The sequence below is a fragment of the Catharus ustulatus genome, chromosome 7 (assembly GCF_009819885.2).
Source record: "Catharus ustulatus isolate bCatUst1 chromosome 7, bCatUst1.pri.v2, whole genome shotgun sequence".
Classification (NCBI taxonomy): domain Eukaryota; kingdom Metazoa; phylum Chordata; class Aves; order Passeriformes; family Turdidae; genus Catharus; species Catharus ustulatus.
The window spans coordinates 3,110,872-3,123,222 of NC_046227.1; the positions used below are offsets into that span (position 1 = coordinate 3,110,872).

At 46.3% G+C, this 12,351-nt stretch overlaps 1 protein-coding gene across 1 annotated transcript in view; it reads left to right on the forward strand.

Annotated features, from left to right (window-relative positions):
• The first annotated feature begins 2,374 nt into the window (after window positions 1-2,374).
• The window catches only part of BARD1 (BRCA1 associated RING domain 1), a 40,066-nt gene continuing 30,089 nt past the window's right edge, over window positions 2,375-12,351 (forward strand). Inside the window, exons 1-3 of the mRNA XM_033064689.1 lie at window positions 2,375-2,520; window positions 2,610-2,666; window positions 6,561-6,706. Of these exons, the coding sequence (XP_032920580.1) occupies window positions 2,375-2,520; window positions 2,610-2,666; window positions 6,561-6,706 (349 nt within the window). The remainder of the gene's footprint in view (window positions 2,521-2,609; window positions 2,667-6,560; window positions 6,707-12,351) is intronic.

Here is a 12,351-nt window from a genome sequence, read left to right on the forward strand (position 1 = left end):
TCAAATCTAGATTTAGTTAAGCAAGAATCTCCAAGAAAAAGAGAAACAATTCAGCTGTTACTGTTGTGTTTTGCTGTTTTGCTCTGGGTTTTTTCTTCTTTTTTTTTTTTGTTTTGTTTTGTTTTGTTTTTCTTTTAAAGAAATCTCCTTGAAATTGTTTGCTTGACTTCCTCTAAAGAATCTTCAGCTTTTTGCTACCTCATGAGAATCAGGGAGGGAAACCATGTAGAAACACCAAGTGGCAGTTCCCACTCTCTTTTTTCTAAGCTGAGAAAGATGAATGAACGAGCTGCCTGACACATTTCTCACTCCTGGCACTATTTGTCTAAGGCAGCTGTGATACACCTGGGCAGTTTTCAGTAAGGGACCACAGTGGTGAATGTTGTCATGCCCCAGAAAAGTCAGTAGAAGGAGAAAAACTCTGAACACCTCAGAGAAAAAACCTGTTTAAATGTATTCAGCAGGTGGGAATTCGGCCCTGGTTATCTTATTTAAGTTCTCAGCATCTGATAAACTAATGCATTCATCTAGAAAGCAATAGTGCAGAGGGAATAAAAGTACCACAAACTAAAACTTGTCTCTTCCCTTAAAACAGCAAGAGAAGTCTGTCCTTCCTAAAGCTACAACAGCATCAAATTAGGCTTTCTTTGCACACAAATTTTCAGGAATCTCTCCATGGACTCCTCTCTCACGGATAGGGATTTGGAGTTACCATGAACACAGAGAGCGTGATGCTGCTTCATCCTGTGATGTGTCATCCAAAGTGCTGAGAGATTTCACAATTCCTGTGTGGAGCTCACCTCCCTGCACCTCTGGCTCATATTAGTAAAAAAAAAAAAAGATAAATATTTAGCCTTCCCTAAATAAAGAAAAACATTATAAAATTCACAATTTATATCATCACTGGTGTTCAGGAGCCACAGAGGGAACAAGCTACGAAAGCAGAGGAGTGTGACTTGAAAACTGGAGAACCTCCCTCTTGGAAGACATCAATAACTTATTAAGGAATACTTTCAGCCCTGATTTAACACCCATTTGAGTAGAACTTTTTCTGTCTAGATAAGGCAAGGCTGGGATGCCCCTCTGATGGCTGTTTTCCACGACTGCCCCAAACCAAATTTTGCAGCTCCACGCCGCCATGTCCTTTCATGATGAAGTTCCCTCAAAGAATAACTCGCTCGCTTTAATCATGTTTTCTCCGAGATTTATGGCTTGATGCTTATTCACTGGCGGAGCTTCTCCACGTGAAATGTCAGTAAGCCTGTTATAAATTGCTCCTGGCATTCCTGCTCTATCTTTTACTTGGCCAGGAGTATTTCTACCTGAAAGTGATAAATCCCTGCTATAACTGCTTTATGTGCTCCAGTAATTATGCTGCAGAGGGACGGCGGGGGCTGCGTCTCTGTGCAGGCACCTCCTAAAAAACCATCAACCTGCTAAAGGGGGAGACTGGGCTGTGGCCTGGGGGACACACAGGCTGAGGGAAAAACCACCTTGGAAACCTGAAATAATGGTGACTGGTGAGGTATCTCTGCCAGAGGAAGCTGACGGATGGGTGGATGGATGGGTGGATGGATGGATGGATGGATGGATGGATGGATGGATGGAAGAGAGAGAAGAAAATGAAATATTTCAACTGAGGCAGTGGCTGTGCCCAGCCTGGGTGCTGGATGTGAGGGGTGGGTGCCCTCAGCACCACAATGCTGTGCCCACCCATGTGTGCAGGGGATAGTTACGCTGTTTTAGACATGTTTAGACACACAAAGACGTGCACAGGAGCATCAGGTTTGGGGATGTGATCCATTTGGATGCTGTTGTGGTCTCTGGACAGGCTGAGACCAACAGCATGAGGCTCAAAAACGACAAGTGGGTCCTTTGGCCACAATAACCCCTGCACCTCCAGGCTGGGGCACAGGGGCTGGAGAGCCGGGAAAAGCCCTGGGGGTGCCCACGGAGCGGCTGGACACGAGCCCAGGCAGGCAAGGAGGCCGATGGCACGGGCCTGGATCAGGAATGGTGACAAAAGACAAAAAGACCCATTTTCCCCCAAGACTGTCAAGCCATTTCTTCCGGACCTAGTCGTTGCTGAAGAAATTAACACCCTATTTTCTCTATAATTACTGAAGACTCTCGCCCACCGAGTCCCAGGCGAAGACATTAGCGCTCGTTTCGTCTCCGTGCAATCTCCCCCCGGCACTCCGCCCAGCCCGGCCCTCACGGGCGGCCCCGCCCGCTCCCGGAGCGCGGGAAACGCTGGGGGCGGGCAGCGCGCGCGGGCCCCGCGCCTGCGCAGTGCCGGCGGGCGGGGGATTCGGAGCGGCGGCGGCGGGCGCTGAGGGCAGCGGGGCCGAGCTCGGGGCTGGTGAGGGCAGCGATGAGGGAGGCACTGCGCGGACGCTCGGGCAACCAGCCGGCCCCGAGCAGCCCCCTCTGCCCCGCCGCTCCCCCCATGGCGCAGCCCTGGTCCCACACGCGCGCCGCGCTGGGACGGCTGGAGAAGGCGCTGAGCTGCTCCCGCTGGTAATGGATGTCCTCCTTCCCCCCCACCCTTTCCCCCCATGGCCCCTGCCGTGTTAAAAGTGCCGCGTTTCTCCTTGCTCTGCCCACAGCGCCGGCGTGCTGCGGGAGCCCGTGTCCCTGGGGCAGTGCGAGCACGTCTTCTGCCTGTAAGTACCGGGCTGTGGGAAGGGACGGCCGTGCCGGGACTGAGGGGCACAGGGTTCCCCCTGGTCCCAGCTCTTCCCAGGGTGTTGGCCAGGTGTGAAGGGAACTTTCGGTGTGATGGAGGGAATTGTCCTCCTGTAGTGGGGAAAAATTCCAAAACAACTGGCAGTTCTCATCCTCCTCAGCTCCTTATTCCTCACATAAAGAAATACAGAGCAGCTTGGGAAGGTGTTTCCTGTTCCCAAGGGGTTTTCCTCTGCCCGGAGAGCTGGGTGCTGCTCGTTGTTGGTTTGGCCTCCTCCCAAGGCTTTGCTCCTTCAGCTCTGCCTGTGCGCCTGTTCCTGTTTTCACACCCAAACACGCTGTCATAGCCAGGCTTGGAGTTGGTCAAATAATCTGAGTGCTTAAAAAACTGACTTAAATCAGAAGCATTCTGCCAACAGGGTGCTTCTGAGGTGGTGGTGGTGGTCGCTGGTGGTGTGCCCAACCTTCTGGCAGCCCTGTTTGTCACTGCTCTTCACACGGGGAGTAGAGGGTCTGCCGTGCTTCTTACAGTGCACAGCACAGGTGTAAGCAGTCTGATAAAATCCTGCTTTTGTTAGGGTGAACAAGGAGGACAGTGTCTAACCTCTGCTTGTAAGCTGGCACAGATACTCAGCTTTGCTCCCTGTTAATCAATCCATAGTCATTGTGTCAGTAAATCTGAGGAAGCCCTCCCTCCCCCATGGATGTGTATCCACTCCCATCTTCAGCTGCACTTTTCTAATAGGAGCTTACAGTGCTGAAGGCCTGAAAGGTAAAATCCAAACAGAGTATTTACTGGCTTTTTAAGGAGTAGCTGGTCCTCAGCATCTCTTCCCCCAGTATGGACCAAAAACCCCAGTGGGGTTTTTAAACAAAAAATTTCCAAACATCAAGGGGACAATACAAGTCATTAGCAGCTATTTCTTGCTCCAGAAAAAGGAGTTTATTTGCTAATAGCTGAGTTATTGTTGTGCCTGACCTTTTAGCAGTCTTTTGATGACTGAGTCTTGGGCAGTGGCTATTTTTTTAAATAAGCCTAAGGAAATTCAGATTAATTTCTTTAGAAGCAAATTACAGTAAATTCACGAATACAAGCCGCACTGACTATAAGCCGCATCTCTGGGTGTTGGCAAATATTTCGGTTTTTGTCCATAGATAAGCCGCACACGAATATAAGCCGCTTTGTCGTTCGCAGCGAGGACCCGCGTGCAATTAGTAACAGAACCGCGGCAGGGCGGGGTTTACTGGCTGAGCTAAGGCTGTGCAGGCTCGGCCCGCTAGGGGCCGCTGATGGGGCCAGGTGGTCCAGCACGGTGCTGCAGCTCGGGGCTGGCCGCCGCTGCCACTGGGCTCGGTCACCCCGGGTCGGCGCTGCCCCGCGGTGGCAGGCAGGGACGGAGCTTCCCCTGCTCCTACGGCAGCGGCGGCGGGCGGGGACGGAGCTTTCCCGCGCCCGTGGCGCCGGCGGCGGGCAGGGACGGAGTTTCCCCGCTCCTGCCGCGGCGGCGGCGGGCGGGGACAAAGCACCCCGTCGGCTCCCCGAGCCGCGGCAATGGCTGCGTGGGGCTCCCGTCGGCTCCCCGGGCCACAGCAATGGCTTGCGCGGGGCTCCTGTCGGCTCCCCGAGCCGCGGCAATGGCGGCGCGCGCTTCTCCCCCCTCCCCGGGCCGCAGCAATGGCGGCGCGCGCTTCCCCCCCCCTCCCTGGGCCGCAGCAATGGCGGCGCGCGCTTCCCCCCCCCCTCCCTGGGCCGCAGCAATGGCTGCGCGGGGCTCCCGTCGGCTCCCCGAGCCGCAGCAATGGCGGCGCGGGCTTCCACCCCCCTCCCCGTGCCGCGGCAATGGCGGCGCGGGCTTCCCCCCCCCCTCCCCGGGCCGCGGTAGGGGCGGCCCGGGTCCCCCCCCTCCTCCCCGGGCCGCGGCAATGGCGGCGCGGGATTCCCCCCCCCTCCCCGGGCCGCGGTAGGGGCGGCCCGGGTCCCCCCTCTCCTCCCCGGGCCGCGGCAATGGCGGCGCCGGGCCCCCCCCCCCGTCTCTCCCCTGGGCTGTGGCAGAGGAGGAAAGAGAGCTCTCCCGCCTCTCTCCCCGCCCCCCGTGCTGCCTACAGGGAGCCAGGCTCCACCCACGATGCAACAGAGTAGCGATTTGTAACAATCGCAAAATGCCGACTTTGCAGCTGCTCGGCTCAGCACTCTGGCAGGCACTTCTGAGGTTGTATTAGCCGCTCCTGATTATTAGCCGCATTTCCGGTTTAGGAGCAAAATCTTAGTCAAATTGGTGCGGCTTGTATTCGTGAAATTACTGTAGGTATTTTCAATAGTATTTGCAGTTATTCTCAAAACTAAATTACATAGAATTATACGGCGTGTTTGCCACACCTTTATAATCTCTCCAGTGAGTCCAGGTTGCTGCTATTTCAGTTACAATTCAGTTATTTGCCTGCATATTGTTCATTGATGTCTAACTGTTGTATGACAAATTTCCAGTAACTTTTTTGTAATGCTGAAGACAAAATGAGTTGGGTTCTGTTGTATCTGGAACTTTTAAAGGAACAGTTTCAACTCCGACTTTAATTTTGTTACATTTGAGCTGCTGTTAACATTAATTTCTGTCAAGTTTAAGTATTGTGAGCTGATTCTGGTTCACTGCTGAAGACAGACGTTTAACACACACAGGGAGGACTGGGGCAAGTGGCTGGAGCTGGCTTTTGAAATGTGGAGTGAAAGATCTGAAACTAATGAACTGCCCTGTGCTCATGCCACACATAAAACAACCCATTCTCCCTCACCATGGTTTTGTTAGGCACAGGGATATTTATCAAGATCAGTTTTGCTGGGGTAGCTGCAGATTGCCTGCAGTCATTACCAGTTGACTACAAAGCCCCAACAGCTGCACATAATTAAAAGATGTTACGGGAAGAAATTCATTCTGCATTTCCTTTGCCATTTACAGGGGTGGGAAGCCTGAGGCCAGCTTCCCTAGAGGAGCAGACCTGGTTGGCCCTTCCCTTTGCTCCAAGTGATTTGTCAAATGTCATCCAGGATATGTTGGAGCCAAGAGTTGTCTTCAGGCTCCCAAACACAGCAGTTCCTCAGCCTATTTAAAGCACAAAACACACCTAGCAGCAATTTTTGCATGAGCAGTGGTCAGGCAACTCAGGCTGTTGAAACTGATTCAGTCTTGGCTGTGTGAATCTCTATCCTCTGTTTAATAGGATAGATGGGAGACAAGATGTGGCAATGGCCCTTGAATGTTGCAGTTCAGTTGGCAAATCATAAGATGTAATAAAAAGAATAAAAGATTTTAGGCTGATTTGGGGAGAGTAAATCTGTTTCACCACCTATCCCACAATGATCATCTGACATCAGAAAGGAAAGTGAAAGAGAGCAGTGATAAAATACACTGAGCACCTGGAGATCCTCATGCAGAGAAATGTTCACACAGGTGAAACTTGTTCACTGCATCAATACTAACTAGGAGAAAGTGGAAATTGTGCTTTACTGTGGGTTGGCTTTCTGGCACTTGTTTAGAAATGGAAGGCTGCAGAATAGCAGAAGTAAAAGAATGTGTAGTTGTAACTGTGAAACCTAATTGTCACCTGCAGTCAAACAGCAGTGGAGCTTTTGAAAATTTGGATCAGCTTGTGAGGCACAGTGTTTTTCATGGCTGTCCTGACAAGGTGTGGAAGTGGGCTGCTAAATGATGTTCAGCTTGTCACTTGCCATGATAAACGAGTCCTGTCCTGCATTTGTGACTGACTCGTGCGGGCCTTTTGTCACTGCTAAAACCAGAGATTCTCTCTGGGCTGTGATGGTTGATGGTGGGTGCAGGGATAACTTGCACTGGGTAATGGGTTTTCCCTCTGCCTTTCAGGTGCTGTGTGAGTGACTGTGTTGGCACCGAGTGCCCTGTGTGCCACATGCCAGCCTGGGTGCGGGACGCGCAGATCAACCGGCAGCTGGATAACATGATCCAGCTCTGCAGCAAGCTGCGGCAGCTCCTGGGCACTGACACCTCAGGTGAGACTCAGCCAGCTCCCTGCACAGCCCAGGCCATCCCCTTTCATCTCTCAGGCTTTGCAGGGAACCAGCAGTGCAGCCCTGCTTAAAATTCCGAGAGCCTGTTCCAAATCACGTTTGGAAAATTTGATTTGAAGGAACTGTCTGTATGGATTGCTCGTTCTTTGAATCTGTTTTACTAAGAAATCTGCCTGGGTGGGTTAGCCCATAATTCAGTAGAATCCATCTTCCAAAATTAGGTGAAAGTGGGAGAGATTGGTGAGTCACGTGGCACAAAACAGGGGCACAGGTTGTCTGTCTTATGGGAGCCCCAGTGTATAATGTTCTGCATTCTGTTGGGGGGCCCTATTAAAGAATTAATGCATATCTTCTGCCTCTGGGTTTCTGTGCACTGAGTCGTGCCTGCTGTCCCTGTAATTCTCAGTTCAGGGTTTTTGCACATGGGAGAAATTATCTTTATTCCTTGCCTAGAAAGGAGAAGGAAGCAAGTCTTAACTCATTTATTTTCTGGTCCCTAACAATCAGCTAGTCTGCTGCAGTGAAGTTTTGTCATTGCTGACTGTGCTAGGAGATTGCAGAGAACATACTCTGGGAATTCATCTCTATCAAATTTTAGGTTGTTTGTCAAAGTAGGAAAAACTGTAGTGAAATAAGCATAGGTGATTGTGTGTTCTGGGAGCTCAGGAGCATTTATGTAATACCAAGTTTTAGAAAACATTAATTTACTTGTCAGATACAGAATAGGAAATTTTTCCTTCATTGTTGCTTCCAAATATGTTTGTCTAAGTTAAAGATTCTTTTTCTATGTCTAATCCCATCAGCACCTTCATTCATTTATGGAATAGCTCTTTATTGACACCAAAATGGATTTTAAGTGACGAGGCTGGAAGCCTGTGTCCAAGTGTAAAGGAATACATTTTATATAGGTATAAAATGCTGTGGTGATTAAATCTTCTGGAGCATAGAGAACAAATGATGGCTTAAATAAGATTTCAGGGAAACATTTTAAGTGATGAAGGCTTTTAAAAGCACACTCAGAAGAGAATCATTATGAGAGGATCTATTTGTGATACTATAAATAAAACATTTTAAATACAACATGGTAGCATTATTGATACTGTTTAGATGTTTTGGAGAACTCTTAGACATGAATTTAATCTTAAAAATTGGTCTGATATTTAACTACTAAAAATTGAATAGAACATGTAATCCCATAGTTCTAAAATAAAGTCTGTTTGGTATGGCTAGACCACAGAGCTAAATGAGGTTCTTTTTATCATCCCCTGTTTTGACTTAAAAGCAGACACAAACCAGAAGTTTACAAGAGTGTTTTTTATGAAATGATTTGGGAGATGCCTTTCTGTCACTTGTAGTCTTTGCAGTTCCTAAGGATTAGCACAGTGGCCTTTTGGATGTGTGATACTGAGGTTAGGAGAAAATCCTCCTGAGCTGGTAATAGTTCAGTGTCAGGAATGGCTTGAATTCATAAGTAAATGAGCACACCTCTAAGAACAAACCAGCCATGTTGCTTGAATATAGATGGTTGAAAATCACAGGATATTGTAGTTTTAGAGATTTTGAGATCAAATTTGTCAGGATGTTTTGTCCCTCATCTCTGGTAAATCCCTCACCTCCCACAGATGTCTGCATACATTAAGTTCTGCCTTGAACTTCATGTATCCAAAGTGAAATATGTTTGAGTTTGGAGAATCATGGGCTCTCTTCTCGTGTTGAGGACTTGCTTTCAAGTTCTTACAGCACTCTACTTCTGTCAACAATATTTTCTTCTCTTTTGTGTTAGAAGGTCAGAAATTGTACTTTATGTTCCAGTAAAGGAAATAGACCGAAAAATCAATCTTTCAGTGCAGGAAAAGAAGAGAAGCAATTGGAAAAAAATATTTTCATATAGTTGTTGTATGTCCCTTTTGCACATTTGCTGTGTATGCCTTGTTTTGAGACAGTTGTGGCTTCTCTTAAATCCTGTTGGAGATCTTTGTTGACGCTGAAATTTCTAAGTGCATCCTACTGGTAATGTTTTTAGTCTCTGACAGAGCTGGTGCATGCAGTAAGTTGTGTGTTTCTCTTTTAAAAATCCCCACAGAACTGCTGTGACTGAAAAGGATAGGGTTAAGCTCACACTGAATATTTCAAATACAAAAATCCCTGTACCCTGAGGTTCCACAGCAGACATGAGAGGGATCTCACTTTGTATTCCATTGGGATAAAAATAGCTTGTGCCAAACAGCATGTGCATTGTAGGAAGCAGCAGCAAATAATTCAGGAAAACCTGCACAAACCAGCTAATACTTCCCTTTTAAATTAGAGGGAAACACAGCAAATTACACTCCTGGGGTGGCTGGAGATGAATTGGCAAACAACAAACCTGAAACTGGCTGGAAAATGCAAATTGTAGGTGGGAAATTCAAGCTCTAGGTGGAAATGCTGAGCGTCCAAACAAATTCACTTGTTAGAGGTTTTACATGCTTAGTCCGTGGCAAGGTGAGGAGAGGTGCCTGACCTGGCTGCCCTGTGCTGTACCTTCCTAAGGGTACAGGGAAGGTGGAACACACACAGACAGGATGTCTGCAGCTCAGACTCTTCAGCTCTCATGCTGCAGTGTCCAGGACATCTTGGGAACTGACACTGGTGGGATGATGGGCTTCACTTCACAGGTGGGAAATTCCTGAGGACTTCTTGAGTCATGGGCAGAGGGTACATAGAACACTGGGTTTGCTGATTTACAGTGATGATTTGGAAAGAGAAGTGCTAAATGCTTAGACTTTTCTGTGTGATGTTCTTTAAAAAGAAGAGATTGATGTAAATTTTCAAAGCCATCACAAACCATTTATAGTTGATTTTTGCCTTATTCTTTGTAGCAATCTGCTTCATTCTTGCACATCAAACAGAAAGCCTTCCTCCCCTCTTCTCATGCAGAGCTACACCTTGCAGGTGTTGGTCAAAGCTTCCTGAGCTTGTGCTCATGCTGATGGACAGTCAGATCAGCTTTCAATCAGCCTTTACAGTATCATGACTTTGTTTCACACTTGCTGTGGAGCTCCTGTTGTAACAGAGGACATTGCATTTCATGGATGCTGTGACATTTTTCACAACATCTAAGGATGAGGTTTTGAATAGATGGAATTTCTCCCTTTCCCCCTTGGTGCTGAATACTTAACTTGCAAAATAATCATTCTTCAGTGAAGGCACTAATGTTGCACAGATGGTACCAAAGCTCTTCCCTTTGATTTTTAATAAGGGACTAGTTTGTCAAAGAGATTTCTCAACTTCTGTTCTGAAGCCCGTAATAGAGAATAATTTGAAAGGCACACAATGTGCATCATTATGTTCCTTTGATGCAGATTAATGATAGCTAAACCACATTTTCTAATTGCTCCTTTTTTCCCCCCTGTACTAGCCTGCTACTGCACTACAGCAGAACTTAGAGATGGAGTTGCAAGGCACTTACTATTTCCTGCTGGTTTTGTGTACTCTCAACCCTTTTAACACTTAAGAAATCCAACTCTATTAAATGTCAGCATTGAGAAACTTGGACTTATTATGTGCAAATAACTCTAAATTAGGAATAATTCATTTTTCACATTGTGTATCTGAATGTTACGATTAATAGGTAATGGAGACTAAATTTACTGCATTTATTATAGGCAGATTCTAATACTGTTATTGTGGACTTTTTTTTGCTATTGCAGATGCTTAAAATCTAGGATTAGTAAGGCATGCTCTACTGATTTACCTTGTCTAAATGCCTCTCTGAAAATTTTTGGGAGAACACTTACATATCAAAAAGATAATTAAATCAAAATCATAATGGTTATTTTTTTCAATCCTGTTGAGATCCAAGCTCTGGCTTCAAACTCAGAGACAGCAGGGAATTCATTTGGATTGATTTTATTGTGAGCAACTTTCCCTGAAGGTACTTTAACTGCATGAACTTAGCCACCAGATAATACCCTCTTTATATAAATTAACATTTACTTACTAAATCATAAGAACTTCCTTTCAGCTTCTTGGTGCTCAATCTCCCCTCTTTCTTTCTCTCACAGCTCTGGGTCCATCAAAAGATTTGATTTTCAGGGAGGGTAATTTGTCCAAGTCACTTTGGCTCCCTACTTTGTACATTTTGGAAGTGGAGGAGGGGGCAAGCAGAGTCGAAGGAAAACCAGGAAATGCAATTTCCTCCCCTGGGTGTGCAGGGCTGGCCTCTGGGTGGGGTGGCTCTCTTTGTCACGATGTGGGCATCTTTTAATCATGTCCCTGAACATGCAGCACACTCTATTACACCCCAAGTTGTTGCAGGTGAGGAAGAACACTCCTGGGACAGTATTTATTTGGCATGTTACATTTTCAGCAGGTTTTTAATAACCGGACCAGTGAGCAACCAGTAATGAGCAGATCAGTTCAGGAAGCCTCGTGGTGGGTTTTTCACAGGCTTTGCTGCTGCCAGAAGTGGTACATCCAGTGTAAATGCTTCATTGTGTTCTGCTGCTTTAGATCATACTTCTGAAGGACAGTGCCTTTGATTGAATTTGTCACTTGGACTTTAAAGTCTTGCTGTGCTTTGCACATCAAAAAGAATTCTGGCCATCGCAAAATTGTTGCACAAATTACTTCTGCAAGCTGATTTTATTCTTTCTCGTTACTTGGGGATGACTGATAGTTTTAGCAAGGTAAATATTTTACAAGGAGATCTGCTAGTTTGTGTAAACACTGAAGGCAAGATGAGTAAATACTAACTTGTGTTTTATATTTTGCATCTCTTTGCAATCAAGCTCTTCCTTTTTTTAGCTGTTACTGTCAGAATGTGATTGGATATGATCTCAATGCTAGCTAGTTCTGAGCTTTCAGTCTCTATTTCAGTGCTTTTTTCCTTGTTTGCACCAAGCCCAGCCTTAGAGGAAAACCAAATAGCTGCAGTTCCATACGTGATTATCTCTAGATGCCTAAATGATTGATTAACTAGCCTTGAGCTGTATCCTTAATGACACTTGCTCTGATGGCTTACATATTCCTCCAGCTAAATCTAACATGTAACAGGGTTTAATTCGAGGGGTAAGTAGGGTAATTGAAATCAAGAGTAAGGAAACACTTAACTTTGCAATACTGCTTTAAAAGACAGCTGTGAATGTCTGTTTTAGTGTTGAATTACTAGCTGCACAGTTCTCTTTTCTGTGGAGTTTCAAATGCACTTTTTTGTGACTAAGGGATTAGAACCAGCGTGTTTGCTGCTATGAGCTTATCCCAGCTTGCTGTGAAAAACAGGCTGTAGTTACCAACACCAAAAATAAAAGAGAAAGTGTGGAGATAATAAATTAGCCATAGAAATTTAATGTTCTGAAGTGAAAGTGATAGATTGTTGCAGTGAGTGTCTGTCACTTTTAATAATTGAGACTTTGTTTAGTTTATTTTAAAAACGCTTAAAACCCTCCCCTCCCTTCTAATCTTGGGCTCACTGCTGCTTCAAAAAAACCCAAAAACAAAATTCATTTTGGTTTTGTGTTTGATTGCTATAAATCACCAAGACTTTTGTGAGTGGTAGTCCCTGAGGTTTGAGGCAGCAGGAAGAATGAGTTGTGCATTTACTTTGGAGGACTTGTCCAAATAACCTAAAATAACACCAGTTCAGAATG